The sequence below is a fragment of the Anguilla anguilla genome, chromosome 11 (assembly GCF_013347855.1).
Source record: "Anguilla anguilla isolate fAngAng1 chromosome 11, fAngAng1.pri, whole genome shotgun sequence".
Classification (NCBI taxonomy): domain Eukaryota; kingdom Metazoa; phylum Chordata; class Actinopteri; order Anguilliformes; family Anguillidae; genus Anguilla; species Anguilla anguilla.
Genome location: NC_049211.1, coordinates 11,288,696 through 11,316,328, shown reverse-complemented (window position 1 = coordinate 11,316,328; position 27,633 = coordinate 11,288,696). Strand labels below are relative to the sequence as shown.

The window sequence follows — 27,633 nt, the reverse complement described above, 5'->3', positions numbered from 1 at the left end:
ATTAATTGGAGTGTTTTTTGTCTCTTATTTTTTAGAAAGTACTTATCTGGCCGTGGGCAGTTGGATGTCAGTGGCATGTGTCCTGAGTTTAGGTGGGCAGCCAGTAAACATGAGTAGAAATGCTCACTGGCTGGCTGTTGTGGTGTGGACTTTCTCACTGAAGCAATACGTTGTGTCAGTATTTCAGCCATGCCGCCATGTTCATTAAAAGGCCAGCTTTGGCAGAACGGCCTGGGAGAGGCAGAGGAGCAGGCCTCATGCGGCAGTTGAGCGTGTGATAATGGGCTCCTCTTTATGACAGCTGCGCTCGCTTTTCGTCCATAACTCCAGACGTGTGTGAGAAGGTGGCAGATGTTAAGTGAGCTGGGTGGGGGGGGGGCGGGGGGGGGGGGGGGACGGTTTGAGGGAGCGGGAGACGGGTGAGGAGGAAGCCGACGGAAGCGCGGGGGGGGGGGGGGGGGGGCGACGGGTTGGCCGCGTGACGGAGGGAAACGGACGGGAGGGCGGCGGAGGGGAGCCGCCGGGACAGAGACGGGGAGAGATGGAGCGAGCGGGAGCGCTTAATTGCTTGGAAGAAATTGCGCCCCAATTGAATTGACTGTCCTCAGGTTACACTCCATTGTAAATGATCGCTTGTCGCCGCGGCTGGATTGTCGTCTGGCTCAGGTTTAGGGGCCAGTCTGGACTTCATAAGTGAACGGTCGGGAGGATTTATCCATTTATTAGCCGTCACCTCGCTTCAAGTGCGGGGTTAAAAACAATCACTACTTCTGATACGGTGCCATTCCTTAAAGGGAAAGTACCGCTAATTTAGCGCGGTGATCTGTGTGCGCCTGTGGACAGAAGGCCGCCCTTAAAGCCATTTCTCTGAAGCTGGCAGACTGCGTTCCTCTCACCAAATTTTAAAAAAACTTTTAAAGCACTTTTTACCGTTTCAAAAAAATCTAATAAAAAATAGTATTTTGAAAGGTGTGCTATCAGGACGCCTCTGGAGGATATGCCATGCCAAGGCCCTGTGGGCTATTCCAGTGTATAAATGAAGGCTCAGAAAAATAAAGCCCATCAAATTGGATGTGGAAATATGCTGCATTGTTTACAGAGCCCCCCGGGGATTCGTTAAGTCTCTGGAGACCCTGTTCTGGAGGCTTGGCTCGGTGCTTTATTGAGTTGTGAAGTCTGACAAATGGGGCCGGTCTAATTCCATCTGCCTTGGGCTCCCCTGCATTCCTACAGGTGACCAGGCTGGAGAGCTGGGTGTAGAACGTTCTGGAATGTGGAGGTGGGTGCAGTTTGCCCACTGAGCCCTCGCCCTCGCCCTCGCCAGCCTCTGGGTCTGTCATGTGCTAGTATTACACTTCTATCCTCAGGTATTGAGAAAACCCAGCCCTCATTGCCATGAAGACCAGTCTCTGCCCGTGTGTGTGTGTGTGTGTCTGTCTGTGTGTACGCGTTTGTGCATGTTGCCTATCTTTGTGCTCATGGTTGCGTATGTGTGCGTGTATGTGCGTTTGTTGCCTGTCTTTGTGTCTGCATGTGTGTTTGTGTTTGTGTGTGTGTGTGTACGTGTGCGCCTGTGTGCGTGGTGCTCAGCGGTTGGTGAAGGAAAATCAAACCTTAAGTGGTCCTCAAGCACTTTCAGGACGGAGCTGAATACAAAAGCAGCGCAGTGTGCAGTCTGCAGCCATCGCGGGAGTCAGCGCCGTACGCACCTGTTCTGCCTGCCGCATGGAGAGGGGCTCTGCTCCCGTACCCCTCTCAGCCCCGAAAACTCGTCTCTCTCATAGCGCTTTGGCTCCTGCTGCAGACTTTCCAGGATGTGAGCTTCTGCCAGCAGTGGCAGAGCAGAGGTACTGATAGAAGGAAAGCAAGCTAAAGGTTGTGAGGAATACTTCCACAAGTGTTTTTCTTCCGCAGTGCACTTCAGCTGCTGGAACAGAACCTGCAGGTCTGAGCTACACTGTGTTTCTTACCCTGCAGTTACACCATCGTAATAAATGCATTTTATACTCTTTTATTTTAGCTTGAAGTGTCAGGTCAGCAGCATGTATTTTTGCCACTGAAACGGCACAGATTTGAGCTCGGTGAGGAAAGGATGCGATCGAAAATGGCTTCACTTCACCCATGGGCACTAGGGTGGCTGTGTCTGCAGTAGGTAGCAGCTGTATCTCTCTGGAAAACCCTGTGCTTTCTGAATAGACATCCCAAAAACAGCCTAAAACCGACACCGTTATTGCACAGAACACCGGGCACAGAAATGAGACTCATTGAGTAATTAAGACAATGCCAGTGCTGCTGCTTGTAGCTGTGCACGGTGCGATGCTTGCATCTCTCTTTTCACATTATTCGATTGTACTTCTCTGTACGTGAGGGTCTTTAAGGCTGTCGTTACCGCGCTGTCTGTTCCCCTTCCTTAAGCACGTTGTTGTCTCTGTGCCTGTGTGCGGAGATTGGGTGTAGTTTCCCCTGGTAGACTGCAGCTGTTAAAATGAGGAGGGGAGGGAGGGGAGGGAGGGGGGATGAAGGGAATATGAGTTTATAGTTGAAGTGAAAGGCAGGAGTTTGACTGGCGCAGTCAGGGACTCAGGTTTTAATAACTGCACAATGCAGCGGCAGACGCACTGTGAGACTGCACGGGTTTTAATGGGCTCTTAATTATTTCTGAGTGGCTGCATATTGATTGTAGCTCGGAGCTGTCCTGATTATTTCCCAGGTGTTGCTGCTGCCATCCCTTTCATTAGAAGAAAAATAAAAAATCATATGAAATTTAGAGGATTGTTTGAATTGAAGACAAGAGGCTAGTCCCTGCCCAGATTAAAGCCCTGTGTTCAGCTGCTTTTGCAGTTAGGCTGTTGTGTGCAAAGTTAGCTTTTGCATGGGAAGCTCGGTGTATCCGATACCCATAAGGCCTGTGTAGTGTACTAGTGTACCAGGCTCATTTATCAGGCTCTCTCTCCTCCGTCCATCATCTCCAGTGGTTTCATTTTCACTCTATCGCTACTTTGTGATCACAGGCTGGACAAATACTGCTTGGATTTTTCCTCCTTGGGTTTTTTTTTTCCTCTTTACTAATAAACAACAGTTGGCAGCGCTTGGCTGCGTGAGGAGCCCGGTACCTGCGTTCTCACCCTGGGCTCTGACAGCCTCACGCAGGAAACCGAGCGGACGGCAGAAGCCCCGCGGCGCGGCGCGTGAACTCCGTTTTAAAGAAACGCTCGCATATGGCGCTCAGATTCCTCCGCTCCCGACGCTCTCCGAGGTGTGAAACACGCTGCGAACACGTTTTCCGCGCGGCTCGGCGGCCGCTCCCTGGCCGCGTCTGCGCCGGGCTGCGCTCGCCAGCATGCAAATGAGCTGCTCGAGAGTTCAGCGAGTTCATCTGCCTCGAAAAAGAAACGGGAGAGACGGACCCAAAAATGGAAGAACCGAAGCCAAACCACGCTCGGTCATTTTATAACCCTGCACAATCAGGGCTGAGTGCCAGAAACGTTCAGGAAGACTATTGCTCTGCAGTTACAGATGTCCTTGTAGTGTTCAGGATCAATGAGTGGCTTAAAAACCAAAGCCACAGTATAATAACTAAGGCTCTAGTAATGACCTGTTATGTAGCAGAAATATTCGTATTTTAACATCTTGGCATAGGTATTGGAGCGTGTCCCACAAGGCTTTAGAAAATCATTATTTTAAAGAGTCATCTCGTCTTTAACTCTTTACTTTCCAGAGAGATGCTGGCAGCGTGATGTCCTGTTCTGTGGTTTTTCCAGACTGAGAGAGGGACAGTTTTATCACTGAGATGTGAGAGAGCTCGCTGGCTCTTCCTCCTGTGGGCTCGGTTCCCCGGTCCTCACCGGACGCAGAGCAGAGCCGTTAACCGCAGGTCACGCGGTGAGAGAGCGGCCCCAGACGGCCGCGTGCGGGGCAGAGGGCGTGTGCGGGGGGAGAGGCCGTGTGCGGGGGAGAGGGCGTGTGCGGGGCAGAGACTGTGTGCGGAGGAGAGGCTGCGCGGTCTCGGGGAGGATCAGGCCGCTCGTGTCAGTGTGAGGCACGCGTGACTAATCGGGTGGCGCAGACATAAGCAAACGCTCCAGGTGAGGGCTCATCGCTCAGCGGGCGAGCTTCCGCTGCCTCCCGGCTGGGCGGAGGCCTGGGCACAGCAGGGGAATGCAGCCTGAGCCCGAAATGGCCCCGTCCTGCCCTGAGCAGTTCAGTTTCCGTCGGGGCTGTGGTACGGCTAGCGTTCATTCGGTGATGCGTTTGTTTGTTACGGCTGCTCAGTCGTTGATTGGCTGCCTTAATTCCGTCCCCGTCCCGCTGCGCTGCCGGTACAGGGATCGTTGACGTTAATTAGTGAGAGACGTAATGAGCGTAACGAGCGGCGGCCATGATAATTCTGAAAATCCCCCGCCGTGGAATAACCGTGCTGCCGTCGCTGTTCGGGGCTCCCGATGCCACAGTCTGCTCGCGGGATGAGGTGCCCCCCCCCCCCCCAAAACCGGGGGGCCTGGGACCGGAGGGGCCCGCCGCACAGACCTTGGAGAGGCTGGGGGGCATGCTGATGAGCGGCACACAGAGCTCTTTCTGCCAGCCTGTGCGGCGTGCCTGTGCTCCAGCGGTGGGGGGGAGGTTCGGGGGGGTGGGCGCAGGAAGAGGCTGGCTGGCAGGCTGCAGCGCTGGCGCCGCTCTCGGCCCCGCTGTAGAGACCGCGCGCTGACGCGGGACGCCCTGGGCTCAGGGAGCGGCGTAATTGGGTTCGCTCGGCTGATGCTGGGGGGGCACCGCCGCCGCCGGAGACAGAGAGACGACCCCCCCCCCCCCCCGTGCCTCCCTCCCCGATCAGTGCTGAAATTCATCGGGAGTGCTTATTGAATTACTGCAATGCCCAATTGAATTGTGCGAGGGCCTGCGCGCCGCACAGCGGGCGGAAGGGCTGCTTTTCCACGGGGCTGGCGGCTTCTCCCTCTCCTTTCCTCTCCCTTTCTCTCCCTTTCTCTCCTTTCCTCTCCCTTTCTCTCCTTTCCTCTCCCTTTCTCTCCTTTTCTCTCTTCCAGCCCCTGTCTTGGAGACGGAATAAATAAATGGTGGACGGCTGAGGAAATCTCTATCCCCAAATGGTACAATTACTGTAGCATGTAGCATCACTGTTCAGATGCATGCCTGCCCCCCCCCACCCCCGGGCTTATTAGACTATATCTGCATTCCCTGCTCGTGAAGGCCAAGGTTTCTCTGCTTCAGTTCAGCCCTTTTTTTTTCTTATTTCTTTCACACCTTCAGATAACAGGATGACAGGATTCCTGCAACGCTTTCTGAGCAGGCGACCCTGAGGGCAGCTCCTCGGGGTCCTGGTGAAACCCAGCGGGGTCCGGGACCGTGCAGCCGGGTTTGGGAACGCTCCGTCGGCCCGCGCGCTTGTTAGATTGGTATTCCAGTGAGTCTGTCTGTCTGGTTCACATCCGCTCTTCTGCTGGGTGCAGATTAATGATGTGCCTGCGTCAGGTGCACGGCAACGGGACCTCTGCTGTGCATGATACACACTCGCTGCCACACTCACACACATGCAAACGTACTGATACTGCAATGCATCGGAGTAAGACTTATATTTAATCTTTTTGTGAAATTAATTAATTTGTAACTTGCATTATACACAAGGCGTAAGTTGCTGTTTTTAAGCCTTATTTAACAGAGCCTTTAAAATGGCAGACACAGGGCTCATATGAGCCTGGATGTTCTGAAGGAGCACAGTCACTGGGAAAGGCCTTGCTGCTTGATAGGGAGACACATATACATCGTACGTTATAGCATTGGCTGACGGAGGCATTGGTGGTTAGACAGAGGATACATCGGCCAATCCGTGCTCTGTTTTCACGCTCGGGGTGGCACTCATGAACTAACTGTTCACAAAGAAAACAACAGTTTTTTTTTTTTTAAGTAGCTCTCCATTCTGTGAAGATGAGTGGTATGGGTGTTAGTTCTTCACAACCGCATTAAAAGAAGGCAGCTAATAAAAGAAGGAATCTAGTTGCTATTTTAGTTTTCAGCGATCTAAAATAACTTGTTAAGCTCTTGCCCTCAGGCTTGGAAAAACCGAGGGAGGGGTCTCAAACTGTCTGCATAAAAAACAAAGAGCAGGTGAGAGGGATCCCCTGCCTCTCCCTGTACCCCCTCAACCCCCGCCCCCCCCCCCCCCACCCCCCACCCCCGCTGTTGCGAAGGAGACACGGCTTTTCCACACACTTTAGCAACAGGCTTAATCTGGAAGGTATGGCCCAAGTTTCGGTTGCAAGAAAAGGTTCCAGGCCTTGTTACTAGGTTACATCACTGTTTTGTTATGGTGAATGAGTCTGTTCCTTACGTGCAGCGGAGAGAGTACGATGGGCAGCTCTTGCCTTTACATCACATCGCTGGCAGTTTCCACCTTTCCAGGGCAAACAACATATCTTCCATCTTCCTACCTGTTTTCCCTTGGGTGCACGCTCATGTATACTGAAGCAGATTTGAAGGTTGAAGTCCTTACTCAAGGTTGCAGACCACAGCATACCACCTTCAGACTTGAGCCCACAGCCTTGTGGTTCCTTACCCACAATGCCTCACTACTGCCCATTGCAGACACCTACATAAACCTATGGCGGTCCATTTCATGTTGCACGCTAGTCTACCTTCTCCTGACTCATGCATTCAAAGTTCTCCACAGGTCAGGCTGTGAAATTGCTTTGCGGCATTGAATGTGTGGGATTTCTGCTGGAACTGGGCTCATGCTTCAGTCGTAACTGTTTTTCAGCGCTGGGCTAAGAAACGTGCAGCAGCTGCACGGAGGCTGATGATGTGAAAGTAGCACAACATGCATGTCAGGTAATGAGCCATTAACCTTTGCAAAGGTGTGTTCAGAGGTAAGTCCTGATTAATGATAACCATTAGAAAAAGTGCAATTCCCAAGACTCGGGTACCATTCAGAGATTTATGTTGGAGGCGCTTAGATGATCATTGTTTCATAGTCAGGGCTGTGTGTCGGCGCACAGCTTTTTCATGTATTAAACATGACTCAAGTCTGTATGCTAATGAGCGTTAGCAGACCTGGAGCAGCTTGAGATTGGTGAAGCTCCTGCTATTTTCCAGTGTCGCTGTTTTGTATAGAATGTTGCTGTTGTTGAGGTGCACGATGAGGCCCACAACACGGCATGTTCGCCACCGAGCGACAGGGTGGTGCTTGTGGCCCCACGGGACACTCACTACAGAGCAACAGGGTGGCACTTGTGGCCCCACGGGACGCTCCCTACAGAGCGACAGGGTGGTGCTTGTGGCCCCACGGGACACTCACTACAGAGCGACAGGGTGCTGGTTGTGTCCCCACGGGACGCTGACTACAGAACGACAGGGTGGCGGTTGTGGCCCCACGGGACGCTCACTACAGAGCAACAGGGTGGCGGTTGTGGCCCCACGGGACGCTCGCTACAGAGTGACAGGGTAGAACTTGTGGCCCCACTGCACGGTCTCCACAGAGCGACAGGGTGGAGCTCACCACTCACTGCACGGTCTCCACAGAGCGACAGGGTGGAGCTCACCACTCAGAGCACGGTCTCCACAGAGCGACAGGGTGGAGCTCGCAGCCCACTGCACGCTCGCCACCGAACAACAGGCTGGGGCATGTGCCAGGATCGCAGCCAAACTCAGGACTTAATGAAGGAGAAATGACCTGTTGTGCTTCTCTTTCCTCCTACTGAATAAACACAAAGGTGGACTAATTAGGCCTCCTGGCCCTGGTTGTGAGTGTGGTGCAAGCCAACATCATGCCAGCATGTGTGCGAAGCAGGAGGAAACGAGGGCACAGGGCCCAAGGCCTTAAATATGTTCACAAACACCTTTGATTGTTTGTTCGTAAATGACTCCAAATTGTCTGGGGCCAGATCAGCCAGCTTGTGAACTAATGTTGCCAGTGGTGACATGCAACATGCCAAGACACACACGCACACACACACCCACACACAAACGTACACACACTAGCACACATACACGTACACACACACACACACACGCCCGCGCGCTCGCACACATACACGCACACACACACGCCCGCGCGCGCACACACACATACACATGCACACGCAAACACACACACACACACTTGGGCTTGTATACTCTCCCTTTGGTTTCTGTTGTTGAGAGATCGTGGCCATCCTTTGCGTTTGAATGAAGGTGAATTAGAGCGGAAGGTGAGTGTAATTTAGCCGCATTAATTTCCTTTCTGTTGTCTGCGGGGACGCAATGACACGCTGCCCCCCCCCCCCCCAGTTTACCGTGCTTTCATTAGCAGTGTGTGCGCCTGTCCGCCACAAAGGAGATCCAGCCACTCCGCTCTGCGTCTGTGTGCCTCCGTACGCACTGGGAGAGGGGCCGTCCTGCGTATCCTAGCAACAGCTTACTCACACCGGTGCATCTCCCTCTGTGCAGCTCTGCTGTGGCAGATGATGTGGATTTCCCCCCCCCCACCCTCTCTCTTTCATTTCCTTTTGTCGCTTTACCATCTTTTCCTGGAAACGGGCCAACGTGCTTCAACCGCAAGAGGTCTTCGTATGCCATTGTTCTGAAAACGCTACTTTTGACTCGGTTATTTATAGCGTACGGGCATGCATATCCTGAGAAGGCTGGACGACGGCGGTGTGAATATGTTTAATTCAACTTTTAAAAGTCTAGGCACAGCCAAAGTAGCTTACAACCTAATCTTTTTTGAAAATACTTAAGCCTGAATATGATGCTGTTGTGGAACTGAGTGAATTATAGGTTTAATTCTTTTTATGAATTTGGCGCCCAGCGTAGGGCTGGGAACATCCAAATCCCACCCCAGTTTGGAACGGCTGGCTATCTGCAATCACAGCCGTGTAGTCATCCACGATTCTCTGAAACGTGGCGTCGCCAGCTGCTTCTTTTCACTTTGCAGACTACAGCTCGGCTTGCATAGAGCGGAGTCTGAGGAAGACCTTTCATGTGCGGCTTTAGCATGCAGTCCACGGGCGTCCAGCCAGCACAGGTTGCTCGATAGTGATGAGCACGGACCCCTCAGAGACTGACCCCTCCCATACCCTGGGCGACGCAACCAGCCAATTGTGCACCGCCCTGTCTATCTACTGACCACATATGGCATGGTACAGATTCAGTCCTCAGTTCACTGCATGTTGCCTTAAACGAACAAGCTATCCAGCAGCCCCTGTGCTTTTGTCTGTGAAACCCTCACCTTATGAGTCCTTCAGCGGAGTGTGTTTGTTCTTTGGTTATACGTTCGTATTGTTTAAGAAATGTGAGAGCGGGGATTTTTACTGCTGTGCAGGATTTCCTTGCTTGCTGTTACCTTTTTTTTAAATAAATAAGTTATCGAATTACGATAGACGCTGGGTTGTTTTTTGTCCGTGAAGTTCTGGTTTTCAAATCAAAGCTATATTTAACCCCTTGAAACTTCTCATGTCCCAGAAGTGTGGGTTTGCAGTTTTTGTGGCTGGGGCTCCACACCCTCCCCTCCTTCTCATGTGCACAGAGGCGCACACACACACACGCACACACACACACCTTGTACCCAGAGCTTGTGGGTGAGGTTCAGAGCAAGACAAGCAGCGGAGTGATCCTTGTTATGCTTCCAAACTTAAGTTAAGAACAAACCCACAACTTCAGGCCTAACACAAAAACACAAACTGATGCTCATTACTGTCAATCAGTTTTTAACTTATGGTGTGTTCTTGCTAAATATTTTCCCCTAGGGCATAAGTCATTATATAATGTTAGAGGTAATGAGTGAATGTAAAAAGATGCAAATAAGATGCAAATAATTCTCCATTTGAGCCTCAACCATACGACTTTAGTGTCTAGAGTTTAGTGTTTTACATCTGTTGTTAGCCAGCTCGATTGTATTGTACAGAGGTATTGTTCCTGCCGGGTTTTTCTTTCTCATCATCTTATTTATTGTTGAACTTCAGCACCAGACAAATGGCATTTTGTCTCCGCAAGTTTTGTCTCCAAGTGTCAAGCGCGTCTTTAACTTAAATGATTAAAATGCTGAGTTTCCTTGGTGGCTGTTTGCATCTCCCTGACGTAGGTGGATATCGCGGTGAAGAGCTTGGCTGTGCTGAATTACGGAGCTGTTAAAGACAAGCCTGCGCTCCTGTCTGTGAGAGATGGAAAATTAATGACTGGATCGTGTGTTTAGGACTTGCTCCTTCCATGCCTCTGCTTGAGGGGAAAAAAATGTATATATTGTTGAAAATGTACACATCAATTTTTAATGACAAACCAAGGAGTTGACTTAATTAGTGAGAGAGACAGTCTGCTCCAGGGAAAAAATAAGCATTGCAACCAAGATAAATATTGAAAATGAGCTTTAATATCCAGTACACATGCTTATCTGGGTGGGTATCGGAATCTGCCTTTAAACTCAATGTAATTAGCATGGTGATGTTCAGTAGTACGTGATGTAGATGCACACGCAATGGAACCACATCTGACTGCTCATGGGTCACTTTTCATGTGAATGGGCAGGCATGTTTGAGTGTGAATTGGTTAAAAAAATTAGCTTCAGATATAAAAAATGGCTTCAAATATTTCCAGAAGCAGGAAGGTTAAAAATGAAAGGGAAAGGGATCCGCTCTGACGCCCTGGAGCTGTCCATCTTGACTAGGCGGGATTGTTTTGTTTGGTTTTATTTCATATCTGGTTTGATCACTTTCACTTTCCTCACTTTCCTTTCACTCTTACATTACATTATTTTACACTCACTGAGCAAGAGCTGCTATCCATAGCTCTTTCTTAGCTCTCTGATAGGCTAGCCCCATGGTGTTGAGTTTGGTCGGAGCTGATATAGGTGTAGCCGGTGGAGGGAGATGAGAAGGGGGAGTGACATGGCTGAGTCTGAGGAGGCTGTCACTCAGATGAGCAGCAGCGGTGTTCTGGATCAGCTGCAGGGGTCTGATGGCGGAGGCAGGCAGGCAGGCAGGCCAGGGCGGAGGGAGGTGCAGTAGCCCAGTCCAGAGACGGTCAGCACCTGGCCTAAGAGCTGGGCTGAGTAGGAAGCGGGGAAGCGGCAGGTTGTCCAGAGGTTGTTCTGGGAGATTCTGTATGCCACGATGTTCTCTGAGATTCTGTATGCCACAATGTTCTCGGAGATTCTGTATGCCACGATGTTCTCTGAGATTCTGTATGCCACGATGTTCTCTGAGATTCTGTACGCCACGATGTTCTGGGAGATTCTGTACGCCACGATGTTCTCTGAGATTTTGTATGCCACAATGTTCTCGGAGATTCTGTATGCCACGATGTTCTCTGAGATTCTGTATGCCACAATGTTCTCGGAGATTCTGTATGCCACGATGTTCTCTGAGATTCTGTATGCCGCGATGTTCTTGGAGATTCTGTACTCCACGATGTTCTCTGAGATTCTGTATGCCGCGATGTTCTCTGAGATTCTGTACGCCACAATGTTCTTGGAGATTTTGTACACCACAATGTTCTTGGAGATTTTGTACGCCACGATGTTCTGGGTGAATCTGTACACCGCGGTGTTCTGGGTGAGAGACAGCTTGTTGTTCATGAAATTTTATTCACTTCATGAATAAAACAGTGTATCGGTTTATTATTTTTTCATAGACTTAAGATGCATCAGTGGTTTGAAAACTGCCAGCACTACGTGTGGAAAATGATTAAGTGTAGGCCAAACAAAGACTTATAAAAATTTTTTTTAGAGTGTTAACTCGTGAAATTATTCAGATACAAATACAAATGCAGAATTTTTGGAATGCGCACGCCGGAAACTTCCAGTGCTGGAGAATGTTTTTGTGCTGAGCGTGTTTGAACGTTGGTGGCAGGTAGCTGGCAGCTTCCCTGATGCTGGGGCTCGGGCTGGCGGGGCATCAGGAAGCCTCCGCGCTGTACGCATCACTCAGGCGCCGCGCGCTCGCTCATAATGAGACGCTAATAACGCATGCAGATTGATGCTTATCTGCTCCGCGCAGGAAATAATTAGCGCTAGGCAGGCTAGGCTGGGCTTCGCGCGCGGAACCTTCCGTAAGCAGTTAGAGCGCGCCGGTGCCTGTGATGGGGGGGGTGGGGGTACAGGGAGGGTCTGCGGTGGGGTGCCTGGCCCGTGGCGAGCGGTACAGAGGGAGGCCGCGTGGGTTTGGGGAACGCATCCCCCCCTCCCCAACACCGCGCGGCAGTGCCCCGCTGTGGGCGGCGGCTTTCAGCCCAGCGTCTCCCGGGCGACGCCCCCCAGCGTCCGCAGCGCTTTCATTCAGAAAAACAGCCGCGGGCCGCCACGGCTCCAGGCAGGGAGCGGTCTGGGGGGGGGGGGACGTCGTCGCCACGGCGATGACTGTGGCGGGAATGGAGGAGGAGGAGGAGGAGGAGGAGGAGGAGGATGAGGCTCTCTCTCTCCCGCGCTGAAGGGGAAATTTAAGACTCCAGAATGTTTGTCTGTGTCTCTCCGGGGACCTCACGCCCATGAAATATTAAAGCTGTGGGACGCCAGGCTGGATTCAGAGAGCGGCGGCGTCTTAAGAGGACTCAGCTCCTGCGCTGATGTGCTGCTGCTTTCACCCATTAATTATTCTCCCTCAGAGTCTAATTAGCAGATGGATTGATTGGAATAGATGCTAAATTAATGAATTGTGTCTTCTTTTAAAGGAATATGACAGTTAGAAGGGGAAGGGGGGAATGAAAGAGATTGAATTGATCCAGTATATTGAATTTGAGTCTGAGTTGGTGGCTGGTGCATAAATAATTCAGTTTTTTATGATAATCAGATGACTGGAAGGTTGACCATGACGGGAAGAAAAATGCCTTAAACTTAAGAAGTGTCTCGTTGGCCTCCTGAGAACATTCTGGAAGTTGGTGTTCTGGAAGAGGGGCAGTTGTTTTCAGTACTATTTCCATTTGCCAAATCCTCTTCAGTGTTATGAAGGAAAGTAATTGAAGTAAAGATATTTTTGACACATTTTCAAATGTGTTACAAAGCAGATGTTAGTAATTGCATTTTTCTATTTTATGAAATACATTAAAAAAAATTTCTTTCTCACTGTGAAGGAGTAGGTTAGCGTGTCAGTGGGTGATTGACAGATGGGCTTTTCTTGTGTTTGTGAAGGGTGGGTGGGCAGTTGGATCTTGAGTGGGCACATACCCAAGGTAGAAAAGCACAATTGTAATAAAGTTGACCCCTGACGTGTGGGGGTGGCGGAGAACTAATAATAGCCATTTTTTTAAGAAGATGCAGTAAGTGGAGACTCAGGCAAGGTGACCGAGGAGAGCTCCGTGCGCCTCCTTTATCTCCCTCCGCAGGCTGGCCGAAATCTACACCCCCAGGATAAGCGGCGCTAAGGGATTTTAATTAAGGATGCTGCTGCAATCAATGAACACGGTCTCTGAGTGGCATTCCATTACAGGTGGCTGAGGAGGGGGGGGGGTGCGATGCAGGGAAGATTTGACACCTTTTTTTTCCACTCCAGCACCCCCTCCCCCTCCCCCTCCCCCTCCCTGGCCTCTCCGCAGGTGAACTAGCGCCTGAGTGGCAGTGTAGGTGTGTTCCGCTCGCAGCCATCTGTGCGTCTGTGACTCCGGCCTCTCCTTCGCTCTTAAAATAGCAGCAGCGCGGGGGGGGGGAGGCCAGCCCAGCCCCTCTCTCTCTCTCTCTCTCTCTCTCTCTCTCTCTCTCTCTCTGAGGGGGTGAGGGGCGACCGCACGCAGCCCCAAAAGCTGGACGGCAGACGGCCGAGGAGATGCCAGTTCTTTAGAGCTGGAATTCCGCTTTGGCTGCTCACGCCCCCGCGCCCCCCCCACACACTCACTCACACACACACAAATACACACACACACACACACACACACACTACCCCATTTGGCAGACACTTGTGAAAACAATTCCCCAACATTTACTCACGCTGCAGATCGAGTTGCAGTTATGACTGAGCTGGACCGAGCGTGGCGGGGGCGGGGGAGTTGACAGCTCTGGCACCCAGAAGGAGGCGGCAGGAGGGGAGGTGGGAGGTGCTGGTAGGGGGGGGGGGGAATATCTCTGTCGGTTGTTTTCAGTTCCGTCCGTCGAGCCCGCGTGCTTCCTGAGCAGAAACCACGCGCCGTGCGTATCGTATGAGCGCGGCCTCGCGCTAGCTGGAGACGCCCCGTGCGTCTGACCGAGGCTCGCTGGAGGAGAGCGGTGGAGCGCAGCTCGGTGCTAGGCACAGTTTTCTCTCAGAAGCCTTTAAGTACCAGTGATGCCTGGGCCTCTGTGAAGAGGAGGGCTTTCTTCACACGTTGTACTTAAGGAGCGTGGTGCGTTTGCAGACAGTTCTGCCGTTCTCCACTGGCTCAGGGCTACTGTCTGTGAGGCGGCGACCTTTGCGGCAGAGTCTAAGCTGATGAAAAGGAAGTTAAGAGTCCTTCTGAGATGTCTGAAAAAACAGAAATGTGAGACTGTAAGAAGACATCCAGGGAAGAATTCATTAAAATGCTGTGGAAAAAACCACATAGGCCCATGAAAGGACACCCCCCCCCCCCAAACTGCCAACTGTCTCTGGGCAAAAGTAATCTATGATAAACAGAATCTCCTACTGTTTCTGATTAACTTTTCTATCAGTGTTGACTGAAAGCCTTTTCCTTTGGGTAACTTGCACTCTCCCTCTCCCCCTCTCTCTCTCTCCCTCTCCCTCCCTCCCTCCCTCCCTCCATCTCCAGACTGCAGTCGGACTCACCGCGCAGCACAAGAGCCGTGAGCTGAGGGAGGTTGTGCTCTTGCCCTCTCTCACCTGGCCCCCCCCTCCCCTCCCCCCTGCCCGTAGCGCACCGATCCCGGTCCCGCCCCCCGCCCCCCCCCATCCTCGCGGGCAGGCATGACGTCAGAGCTGGAGAGCAGTTTGACGTCCATGGATTGGCTGCCGCAGCTCACCATGCGGGCGGCCATCCAGAAGGCCGACGCCCAGAACGCCCACGGGCCGGGCGTGGCCAAGAAGGGCGCCCTGCTGGACCCCAACACCACGCTGGACCAGGAGGAGGTGCAGCAGCACAAGGACGGCAAGCCGCCCTACAGCTACGCCAGCCTCATCACCTTCGCCATCAACAGCTCCCCGAAGAAGAAGATGACCCTGAGCGAGATCTACCAGTGGATCTGCGACAACTTCCCCTACTACAGGGAGGCGGGCAGCGGCTGGAAGGTAAGCAGCCAGAGGGAGAACTTCCACTGGGTTCTGTGAATGTCGGAGGTAGAACGTCCGCTGGGTTCTGTGAATGTCAGAGGTAGAACGTCCGCTGGGTTCTGTGAATGTCGGAGGTAGAACGTCCACTGGGTTCTGTGAATGTCAGAGGTAGAACGTCCGCTGGGTTCTGTGAATGTCAGAGGTAGAACGTCCGCTGGGTTCTGTGAATGTCGGAGGTAGAACGTCCGCTGGGTTCTGTGAATGTCGGAGGTAGAACGTCCGCCGGGTTCTGTCGCAAGCTGGAGGTGGAACTACCACTGGCTTCTGTGAAGGTCAGAGGTAGAACTTCTGCTAGGTTCTGTGAAAGCCGGAGGTAGAACGTCCGCTGGGTTCTGTGAAAGCCCGGCAAGAGAACTCTTTTGCTGGGTTCTTTTGCTGGGTTCTGTGAAATCCAGGGTGGGTAGAAGTCGGAGGTTTTGCAGGTGAAGGTGGGGAGAACACTTTTGGCCATACTTTTTAGCTCGCAGGGATTCGCTTTTGCTTTGTGCAGCTGTTGCAAGCTGTTGTGTTGACCTTGCTCTGAATGCGATGCAGAGCAGGATTCGTTTATTCTGAATAACAGAGATTTAATCAGGATTTGTGTGAGGGCCTGTTTTATAGTGCTCTGTGGTTTTGCATCAACTTGCATGAAAAGACAGAGGTTATTGAATGAATGGATGGATGGATGGATGGATGGATGAATAGGATGGATGAGTAGGGCAGAGATGCATCATGGCCATGTGGGCCTGCCAGCATGCACACTTAAACCCTCCCGACATGCACACTTAAAGCCTGCAGACATGCACACTTAAAGCCTGCAGACATGCACACTTAAAGCCTGCAGACATGCACACTTAAAGCCTGTCTGCATGCACACTTAAAGCCGACATGCACACTTAAAGCCTGCAGACATGCACACTTAAAGCCTGTCTGCATGCACACTTAAAGCCTGCCAGCATGCACACTTAAAGCTGACATGCACACTTAAAGCCTGCAGACATGCACACTTACAGCCTGCAGACAAGCACACTTAAAGCCTGCCGGCATGCACACTTAAACCCTGCAGACATGCACACTTAAAGCCTGCCGGCATGCACACTTAAACCCTGCAGACATGCACACTTAAAGCCTGTCGGAATGCCCACTTAAACCCTGCCGATATGCACACTTAAAGCCTGTCTGCATGCACACTTATAGACTTAAGAGCCCTTAACTCGGTCTTAACTCGATCCAGTCGACCGCCGCTGCCAAGCCGTCGCGTGGAGATAGTCGCGGAACACAAAGAGCCGCAGCCACGCTGATTGTCGCCGTGCACAGCGCCTGTAGAAATTGATATCAGGAGGAGCGTTCCAGTCAGCTGACATGGCTGGCTGCGGAGGCTCTCAGCCTGACGGGACGGGACGGGACGGGACGGGACGGGCGCGTCTCATTGAAGGCGTGCGAGGGGGCCGGGGCGAGCCGCGTTTGAGGCTGACGGGCTGTCTCCAACGCGCACACAGAGGGAAGAGGAGAGCCTTCAGCGCGGGAGCGAGGAGAGGCCGCCCGCCTTTGAATCAAAGGCATTTACAGCCTTTGGGCTTCTGAAAGACGGCTGCTGCTTCTGCAGAAGTCAGATCCGCCTTTTTAAAACGACGCTTTGCGAAACTGGCATCGGAGGAGACCATATGGAGCCCGGACGTATAGCATTGTCACCCTCCCAGTTCAGTCAGCCTTCTGTTGGCTAATTAAGCTGCTCGAGTTCCACGACACCCTCCCACCCCCACCCCCCCCTTTTTAAAACACATTTTTTCATCCCGTCTCTAATCCTTCAGACACAGTTCCTGAGCTAAATTGCATGCCAGCAGCTTAAATAAAGGTGTGCAATATAAGCCTGCTTATTCTCAGACTGCCTTGTTTGTTTCTTTGACACACCTAATTGATTCCTGCATTTTATATTCATAGAGTGCGCTGTGTGGCTAACCCGAATCGTTCAAGCTCGTTTCTTAGGAATTGTCAGACATCCTTTTCCTTCCTGTCTCGGCTGGAGTAGACCTTTTGTGCTGCATGCTATGTGCATACTTTAAATATTTGCCATCACCACCAGGCATAAAGGGAGAAATATCCCATTTATAGAGATTAATCGCGGGATGAATCAAGTTCCTTGTGAAAATAAGTGGTTAAAGTGCTTCTCCTCTGTACAGGTACATATTGAAATACATCTTCAGAATTCTAAAATTCTTCTGTTTCGAATGGAAAATTCAAATTCAAGTTCCAATCTCTGTTGGAAATTGCAGTTGTTTCACATCTTGGTAAATACAGTACATTTTACTGTCAATTCTATACACAAGGCAGTCAGCCCCTATATTCCCTTTGTTCCTTATGCTTGCTATCTTAAGAAGGTTCTGGCTGATAATGGGTTTCCGGTGCTTTATGACCGTTTATGAATATTCATGAGAAGGCGTGCTCAAGGACAGAACAACCGTTGCCACAGTGTCGTCCTTGGGAATGTCCCTTCATTAATATTCATAAGTTGCATCAAATTGGAGTATCACTGCTTTGATTATGAGGAGACAAGAACTTTCAGCGTTAAGAGCGTGGAGCCGAGTGTCTTGAGGATCTGGTTGCATCCATCCAGGTCATGATCACAATCTACTTTTCCTGTCTTTCCTTGTCACTCAGCAGAATTTGAATGTGACCCGGTCCCTCGTTTCTTAAGAGGCACGCGCCTCGCTACCCACTTTGATTCTGTCGTGGGCAACTTTAGCTGCTGTTCAGCAGTTTGTTGAAAATGGCATTTTTGCGTTTTGTGTAAAGCACAATGTGTTTTTCAGTGGGTTTTACTGATGCCCCTTGACGCGCTATTGTGCATAACGGTAACAGCGTAACAAATGATGTTGTGGTGAAGATTGCTCCCGTATCCCCTGGGAGTGGCCTCTCGGAAGCGTACGAAGCTTCGCAGTTTGTTCAGTGGCTTGCGCCTGGCGTGACGCGGAACTGATAGCCTTTAAGAACAGCGCTGCCGTCTAACTTTCCAGAGTCTCGCATACTTTTCTGAAAAAACGGAGGATAAAGATCTAGCATTTATTTTTGTTTTGTTCCTGTGCCCTTGAATTGCTGTCGGATTCCCGCATTGATAAATATACACGAAAAATGAATAGCTTGAGGTTCATTGAATCAGAGTGGGAAAAAATCATATCGGGGATGTAAATGCCACCTCTAACCCGAATACACTTATGCCAGCTTGATCCAGAGGCCCAGTGTACCCCGTCCAGGCGGCTGATATTAATGGCCTCAAACGAAGGGAACAGGGGTGTGGAAAATTACACGCTTATTCAGGCAGTATTTGGTGGGTTGGGGCGAAATGCACTGCACTGGGACTTTGGCGTTATCGAGCAGGAAGGGTTAATATTTAATTGTTAGCATTTAATCACGGATGTAGCCTACCTGCCCCAGAACTGGGATTTTGCGGCAGAATTTCCCCCAAAGGTGTTCTGCATCAAAGGAAGCATGCGCTTATTAATTACTCCGGCTGTGACTGCTATCAGCTGTGGGGCAGGCGACGGCGTTCTGCATCGCTGTCTGGATCTTTGGGGGGGGGGGGCGTGGGCAGGGAGGGGGTATTATTATTGGTTTGTTTTTTTATACAGGTGGAGGGGTGGAATCAGATGAGAGTGTAGTGCGGTGTGAGGTCAGAAGGAGGAGGGGTTGAGGGGTGGTGGTGGTGTGGGGGGTGTGCCTATTGCGAGCCCCTCCCCTCGCTGTGCAGCCAGAGCAGGGCTGCGGAGGCAGGAATTTGCGACCCAGCGCACGCGCCCGTCTGCTCTGTATGATAATGCGCTCCGTGACGGGAGAGGGGAAACCGGGCCGAGCCAGCGCCGCTCCTTTAAAAGCGTCTGAGCGGGGGCTCCGCCAGCCAGACGCCTCCTAAATATGCACGCGCGTGAGCGGCCGGGGCCTGCCCATAATAAAGGGAGGAAAGAAGAGAATGCATCACGGTCGGGAAGCGCTAATGGCGGACATGGCGAACGGGCATGCGAGGAGACGCCTGCGTGCGCGCAGAATCGGGTCTGTGCGATTAGGCCGTCGCGTCCACTCGGGCCGCCGCCAGGGAGGGTGTGCGCCCGCCGTCTGTGAAACGGGTCACGTGACCGTGTGACTGTGTGACCCCCGCGTTCGCGCCCCGCCGGCAGCCGGGGGAGCCGCCCTCGCAGGCCCGCCGCGAAAGCGACGGCGGCGTTGGTTGCGAGGGCCCGGTGGGTTATGGGTAAAGGTCCCCTCGGGGATACCTGTCTCGCAGCATTTCCCAGCCTGGGAATATGACATCGTCATTTAAATGCTAATGAGCGCGGGGGGGGGGGGGGGGGGGGCGTTCACACCAGGGAGAGCTGTTTGATGTGTGTATTTCTCACTGCGCCGGCTCTTCCCAGGTTCACTGAGGTGCACGGCGCTTCACGCCTCAGCGGCGCTGCGAGGCGCTCCGCTCGCCTCTCGCTGATTTCAGTGAACGCGTGAGAGCTCTGCCGCTCTGACAGGTCTGACTCCAGAAGAGCTCCTCCAGGCTGAGCAGTGCAGCGGCTTCACTGAGAGCTGCTTAGTAACACACAGGGAGAGCTGGGGTGGCACACTGTGGTTAGCCCCCGCTGTCCACACACACGCACACACACACACACACACACACGTGCACACACACACACTCACACACACACACACGTGCACACACACACACACACACACACACACACACACACACACACACACCCACTCACACGTGCACACACACACACACACACACACACGCACTCACACGTTCACACACACACGCATACACACACGCACACACTCACACACACACAAAAACTCACACACACACTACCTTCACTCGGGATTAATATTTGTCCCAAAAATGAAATCAGTAAAACACATTGGTCATATTTCTATAAGCAGGACTAAATAAAACACATTTTTAAAAAATGCATAAACCTTTCGGTTCCTAACCTGGCCACTTTAGTGTATTTGGTGTCATTATTGAAGGAACGCTGTTTATGTTATTGGTCAATTTTAGAATGCACATAATATGAACTTTGGATGCAGCTCGATCTTTGCTAGAGATTGTGAACTGTCTGCTGCAAGAACAGCCTTGTGGAATTGAGTTTTAACAGTTCCTCATTGTATAAACAAACTAAATTTGTTAGCCTAATCCAAGTAATCTGACGTTATCCTGGTCTATATAATAATCCAAGATGGAAGCCATGTTCAGTTAGCGGTCCGAGTCCCTCGATGGTGTGAGGCTAAGCCGTGCAGTTTTATTTATCAGCGATCACTTTGTTCACATCACAGAACGTTTCGTTTTTTTTAATTTTTTCAGCAGTACAGTCAGGTGCTAGGCTTCAGACAATGCAGCGGTTTCAACAGAACAATATGTTATTGATGGTGTTTGCCTCGCAGATCGCACTCGGCCTCATAAGGCCTGTGTGCTCTCGCATTATGACTAAATAATTAGGCTGTGGCCTATAAAGCATTTGAGAGGCCTGTGGAGAAGAAAACATCTAACAAAATGGCCTGTAATAACCACAAAAACTGTAGCCTATTGTAAATAAAACGGACAATGGCCAGTCATAAATAAAACTGCTTTCTCCGTAATTAAAACCAAATAGACGCTGGCCCGTAGGCCAAATAAAACAAAGCAGGCATGGGCCTATAACGACTCGCGTGAGTTTTTTTCCTTTGGAAGTGCACTTTCGAGAAGCAGAGTGCATCGATCGACTCTGCTCTCAGGCCACTTCTCATCTTTGTGTCGAATTGTCAGTAGACAAAAAAATGCTCTTTCTGCCTTCTCGGACGTGGCCTGGGTCATGACAGGCACGTCGAGCAACAGTCTCAGGTTTTTTTAAACGAAAATAATACTGCGTATTTAATTTGTGAGATAGCAGCACTTGTGCAGGCTAATGAAAACTACAATTTTACCCCGTTGTTGTGTTTCTCGGGGAAGGGGGAATGGTTTGGGCGGGAATCCTCAGGACCGTGTGTCCCGGACTCGGACCCTTTAATCCCCCCCCTGCGCTGATTGGCAGCTCTGCCTCCCGAGTGAAGGTCGTGAAGGGGGGGGGGCGGACCCTCCTGCCGGCCCCCTCTGAGTCACCGGCTCTCTCCCACACACGCTAGCCCGAAAAAAAAAGCGAGGCTTTTCCAGGTTAGAAAATCCAAATATCGGCTGTCATGTGCGGCCGTTGGTGGAGAGGCGTTTAGTGCTGTCGGGACTCCTGGCTCTGGGTCAGTGTGTGAGGCCCAGCTCTGCGGGCTGGCAGGCTGTCAGCGAGTCTGACTCCGAACCAGGAGGACTGCCTCTCGGAAACCCCCTCCGCCCGGGACGCCCCTCTGCAGCGGCGCGGCGTTGGCGTCCGCCCGTACCGCGGGGTGCCCGCTGCCGACGGACGCCCCCTCAAAAACGCCTCTGCCAAAAGTGCAGCGTGACCCCCGCGCCTCAGCGCAGAATGAACGCGCAGACACGCCCGCTGCAGCTGGGGAGGGGGGGAGGAGAGGGAGGGAGAAAGAGAGGGAGAGAGGGAGAGAGGGAGAGAGGGAGAGAGAGAGATTACATATTACTTACGTATTATTTTTATGTATGCTTTGGCAATAATTACATTTGTACTCCATGCCAATAAAGCAACTTGAATTGAATTGAGACAGAGAGATGGGAGAAAATGTTTTGAATGTTTGTTCTCGAATGTAACTCTTGGGAGGATCGTTGTCATGGCGCCTGCATGCACTTTCGACATCATTCTGCGGTGGTTTCTGCACCTGTGTGTAGCAGGGGGGAGGAGAAGAAAAAGAAAGAAAATTGCGTTCTGCAGAATTGACTTGAGTGTTGCCTTAGTTATTTATTTTTCTGTGGGCTCCGGGTGGGGTGGGGGTGGGGGGGTGCTGTGTTCATTCTCTGCGTGACCTGGCTGTTTGTGTGGGCTGCCCTGAGCCTGAGACCTCACCTGCCTTCTCAGTACAGAATGCTAATGCCAAGCAGCCCTGCGTTTGGCCATTTGAGTGAAACCCTGGGTGGCATCCTCCGTGCAGTAAGGATAACGAGCGTATATTTGTCTACTTGTTACATATCAGGAGTCATTAGAGATGCAGCGCGATTGCAGATGCAGTTTGAACTGCGCAGCAGAAGGCCCTGCAGAGAAGCTCATTTCTTAGGTGGGAAGAAAACAGACGGCGCGTGAGGACAGAGGTGCGCTGACACCTGACACCTCCCTTCGCAGACGCGCTCTAATCAAAGCAGCTGAAATATCCGGATGGTGGGGGTGTGGGGGGGGGGGTGTGCCTCGTTGCGACACGAGCGCGTCTTCCTCTTCGAGAGCCGCCGTTCCTCTAAGCGTTAGCGGCGCGAGCGCGGCCTCCGGCGTGCACACGCCAATCCGGAACGTTCCGCACGTGCCCTGTCGCGTCCTTTCTTGGGCGAATCGGACGCCGTCACGCCGTAAACACAAATCTGTGACGCGGTGTCCTGTCGTGTTTAGGCCACGCCCATTCCTGAGAGTTGTCCAGCGTTTCGTCACAAAGTGAGCAGCGCTGCCTGGGATTGGAACGTCGTCTGTTCAGCACTGTGGGGCGGAGCGTCTGTCCGTGGATACTGTGCGGACTGTGAGCTGGACTCCTGGTACAGCGCAGGCTCAGGGGCTCCCCGCCTGCTTCCCTGCTGGACCGGTGACATCACGAGAGCAGCAGGTGGGTGTGTGGGAATGCCTCTGTGCCCAGGTGTGATGCGCTGGCCAGCTTGCTCGTGATTGGCTCCGGGGCCTCTCACATGACGGTGCGGGAGGCGGGAGCTCGTCCGGCCCCTGCCGTGCTCAGATGTCCCCGCATTCGCCAGGTGGAGGCTGGATGCAGTCTGGTCTCACACAGGGTCGGTGGCGTGTCAATGTCCTGGCGCTGTTCAGGACTCAAACTGAACACCTCCTGGAGGCCCTGCCCTCAGTGTGTGAGTGGCCTCTGCCCTGTTGCTGCTGCTCCCGCTAACAGGTAGCAGTGGTATTTTAATCTTTTCTGTCATTACTGGAGCGGTTTGACCTGCTGTTAGTGCAGTGCTTCCTATACTCAGAGGCATGGTAAAAAAAAAGGCGTATGTAAGAGTATGATTCATCTTTACAGATTAGTTCATTTGTTCAGCTAATCGCATGCTAAAAATACAGATGTTGGAGCCGAGATCATTTATGCATTTCTCAAATTCCAATCAAATAAGAGAATACACGTGCACACACTCACTCACTCACACACACACGCACACATTTTCAAATATCCAGATTGCCCCGGACACCAGGCGCAGTTCAGTACATGGATTATGTTTTTCGTAAATAAGTTCACTGAACAGCCCTGTTGATCATATTTTTCTCAGGCATCCTGCATTTGCCCCCCCCCCCCCCCCCCCCAAGTGCATGTTGCCGGGGCTGAAATGCGAAAGCGTGAAATTGCCGTAAGGCGCTCGGCTCCCCGGCACGCGTGTACTTCCTGCGCCCGTGACATTTTTCTCCCGTTAAACTAACGTTTAGATTTTAACCGTAGTGCCTTTTGAATAATTCAGTAGTTCTGGACGCATGACGTATAGTGGCAGGAAGCATTTCACGTGTCTGAGCAACACTCCAAAAAGCAAAAAAAAAATGACTCTATTGCAAACGAAGACCTTTTTGATCATGTTTTCGCGCGCACTGTAGCCCGCTGATTGCTAAGTGCTAATGGAAAGCGAGGCTGCGGCTGGCTGGCTTTGATACGGGCAGGGCTGCTTCCCTCAGTGGCTGCTTATTAAGTGAAGATGCAGCAGACGTGGCTGGATGGTTCTGGGGGGCTGAGTGCCTGGATGTTGCCGCGGTGATTCACGCCGTAGCCGGTTTGATCCTGCCGAGCTTCCGGGCTCGTCGTCAGCCAGGAGCCTGGTCTGTCCCGGCCTCCTCCTCCCCCTCCTCCTCCTGCTCCTGCTCCTGCTCCTCCTGCTCCTCCTCCTCCTCCTCCTCCTCCTCCTCCCCCTCCTCCTCCTCCTGCTCCTCCTCCTCCTCCTCCTCCCCCTCCTCCTCCTCTCTTCCATTCATTCCGGCGGCCTGTCGTCTGTGGCCTTTTTTGTCGCCGCTGTTTTTGGAGAGACAGAGCGTTTGCTAGCGCGACGCGGCGGCGTCTCTTTGCTCAGCGGGACGCTGAGTCACGTCCCGCGATGGAAGGAGAGACGCCGGAGGGGTCTGTCTGTGAGGGGGTGACAGATGTGAGGGGGATACAGTGCAGCAGGAGGTCCGGCTCTTAGTGTCGGGTCTTCTGGGGGTGTTATGCATGCCAAACATGCTGCATTTTCCCCAGTTATGAAGTCCAAAATGCATGTTTTGTGAGTGATAAGTTTTCCTCCTGCTTTTGGGCAGTGGGGTCTGTGCTTGTAAGACTCTGGGATATGAGCAGGCCTCAAACATCCTCTTCACCTTTCTGCTTTTCAGTAATTTTTTATTTAACAGCTTCTTTCTTTGCGGATGGATGTTGCTGGATAAGGTCTTCAAGCAAAACAATAGAATAAAAATGCTCCCAAGCGCATATTGTTGTTGTCACATTATAGACGATTAGGGACTGTGTTATACATTTTTATTTATTTTCTTTTTTTTATTGGTTCATGCCCGCCTCGTGAACATCTTTAGACTTAATATGGTGCTTGTATTTTATAACGTATTGAAATTCCTACAAATGTGGGGTCAATATGTCTCTCATGGTTGATTACAGCAAAGAAATTCAGTGAAAAAGTGAATATGAAGCATGTCAGTTTTAAAACATGACCTTTTTGATGCCTGACAATGATTGTACCCTTAAACCGTAGAAAAGCCAGAGGTTTAGTTACTTCTGTTACTGCAGCGGGTTTGATATAAGATTAGAGTTATTAGATGTTACATTAAGTAGAAATAGCCATAATTCATTTTCCTTTTTAAAAAAATGGAGAGATGCATTCCTTCTTTTTTTTGTAAAATTTTTTATACCAGGGGATTGTACAGGAAAAGCTCCGCCATGTGTTCTCAATTATGGTACACTTGGCAATTTCTCGCTGACTTTGCCGAGCCAAGTGAGAGCAAACGTGCAGGGGAAGCGCAGCGAAGAAATCCGTTTCGGGCCGTCCCAGAGAAGCGGGGTGCGCGTTCACGCCCCTAAACGTGCCTGGGACCCCTTCTGGACAGTCAGACGAAAGACACGCTGCTCACGTCCTGGAGACAAAGCCCTCCACGTCTCCCTTTCCGATCCCTTTCCCGTGCGTTCCCTTGATTGGCTTTTTTTAAATCGGAGAGACAAAGCAGAGGGAAACCTGCATTCGTAGCCTCATTAGCCTCTGACCCGGTTGGCAGCTCTTGGGGTTGGGAGCTCCAGGTTGGACTGGTTTCGAACGGGAGCGTGTGACTGCACAGCCTGCGACTGCGCAGAGCAGCGCAGACTGTAACCGTCAATGGGGCTGCTTCCCTCGTTCATCCGTTAATTAGCATCCGTATAGCGTCCGGCGTCCTTTGTGCATTATGCTGCATGGGTCCAGGGTTAAAGAACACGTCACAGTTTTCCATGAGTAACTGTTATGATCCATAATCACGTTATCGTTATTATAATATGATATGTAGCACTTCTTGTAGCACAGAAGCTGAGCTGATTCAGGGGCGCGCTGTCACCCGCTGAGCTGATTCAGGGGTGCGGTGTCAGTGTTTCAGAATCAGGAGTACGGTGTCGGGGCTGATTCTCGGTTTCAGGAAAGCTAGCCCCGCCCACAGTCTGCAGCGGGGGTTTCCATCCTCTTCTGATCCAGGAACCCCCCCCCCCCCCCGGGCTCAGCTGCACCCAGAGCACGCCCCCGGTGAAAACCCAGGGTCTACAGAACTGAGCAGCAATGTTGTGAGGGGCTGCTCTGACTGTGATTGGCAGCTCATTCCACCAATTGGAGGTCAGAGATGAGAATGGCTGATTACTACGGAAAATAAACGTATTGTACGTGTAAGGGAGATTTGGGAAGTCTGTGCCAAATTTGCCGTAGATGTGGGCCGCTGTCGATAGCCAGTGGAGGGAAATACAAAGAGAGATGAGCCAGATTGCTTGAGTGATTTGGATAGCGTGGGAAAAGGACGTCTGCCAGGAGGAATCAATAGTCATCCAGCCAGGTGAGCTCCAGTGAGGACTTCCTCCTGAACTCACACACTGCCTGTATATATGTGTGTGTGTGTATGTGTGTGTGTGCGTGTGTGTGCATAATACACACACACACACACACATACATACTTACACTGTATTAGTGTTGCAATATGAATATGGCTGCCCTTTTTAGCCATTAACCTCTGAGGATGATCAGTTTCCCCTCCTATAATGGTGCAGGAGTTTATGAATTAACACGAATAATATTTCTCAATTTACGAGGCAGCCACCATTACCATTAAAGTGAATTTGTTTTAATCAGTGGGGCTCTTCTTATTAGAATAAAAATATTCAGCTGCATGTTTGCTGAGGGGGGAGCTCCCTGCTCCAGGGCCCCTGGTGGCAGTGACAGAGTACTGCACGGAGAGACCGCACGCATTCTCAGTGCTGTCCTCACCCTGAGCTCTCAGTCTGAGCCTGCTGTGCTCCGGCTGTCTGCCTGGTTGCTGGAGCCTGCTGTGGTCCTTTGACTGTACGGCTGCTGACTTGGAGGGAACTCACAGGCTTGTTTACTCACTGAACCCAGCGACTGGTCCTCAGGCTCTGAGTCTCCCACTGGGAGTAATGGAGTAGTTTTAATGAGCCAGTTACATCGTCAGGAATGCTCCGGGCCCCCGAGTATTCATGCTCCTCATTGGTCAGTATCTACTTAAACCAATGACATGTCTTTACGCCCTTTTTAACCAATGACAGCGTCTGTACGTTTTAACAAATAACAGGACTTGAAGACAAAACAATATTTTTACATGTGAGGATGTGCCCATGTGATCCTATTTCAGCCAATAGAACGTGTGCAAATAAATGTTATGGAAACCATTTTCTGCTCTTGCTTCTCTAATAATAATCAAATGATAAATACTTTTGCTTCTAGAGATGTATTAAATTTTTATGGCCGGCAAAAAATTATTTTAATAAAATTAAACTATTTCTATAATTTCATGCAATTTACATTACATCCTTATGTATCATTTTCTAGCATGACAGAACACTTTAATTTAGGGAAACATGGGCTTTGGGTTGTTTCATTTTGTGAAACGTGTTGTGAATAATAGTTTGTAGCTGAAGCACTGTGATGGCCTGTGAGGTGGGCAGTACTCGGGTGTCATGCTGTGGGGGGGGGGGGGGGGGGGGGGCTTGGGCTCCTCATAAGGAGATGCATGTGCAGTGTGTGATGATGGGGTGCAGATGCGAGTCGCTCCGCTGGGCTCTGGGGTGCTTATACAGGGCTGCTCATTAATGCCCAGACGCAGTGCTGGGTAAATCAGGATGGGGTGGCGGGGGG

At 51.4% G+C, this 27,633-nt stretch overlaps 1 protein-coding gene across 2 annotated transcripts in view; it reads left to right on the top strand.

Moving 5' to 3' along the window:
* LOC118208330 (forkhead box protein J3-like) overlaps positions 1 to 27,633 on the top strand; it is a 116,193-nt gene that overhangs the window by 31,106 nt on the left and 57,454 nt on the right. For both annotated transcript variants that reach the window (XM_035382906.1, XM_035382907.1), the window contains one exon: positions 14,695 to 15,170. In XM_035382906.1, the coding sequence (XP_035238797.1) occupies positions 14,850 to 15,170 (321 nt within the window). In that variant the 5' untranslated portion in view covers positions 14,695 to 14,849. The remainder of the gene's footprint in view (positions 1 to 14,694; positions 15,171 to 27,633) is intronic.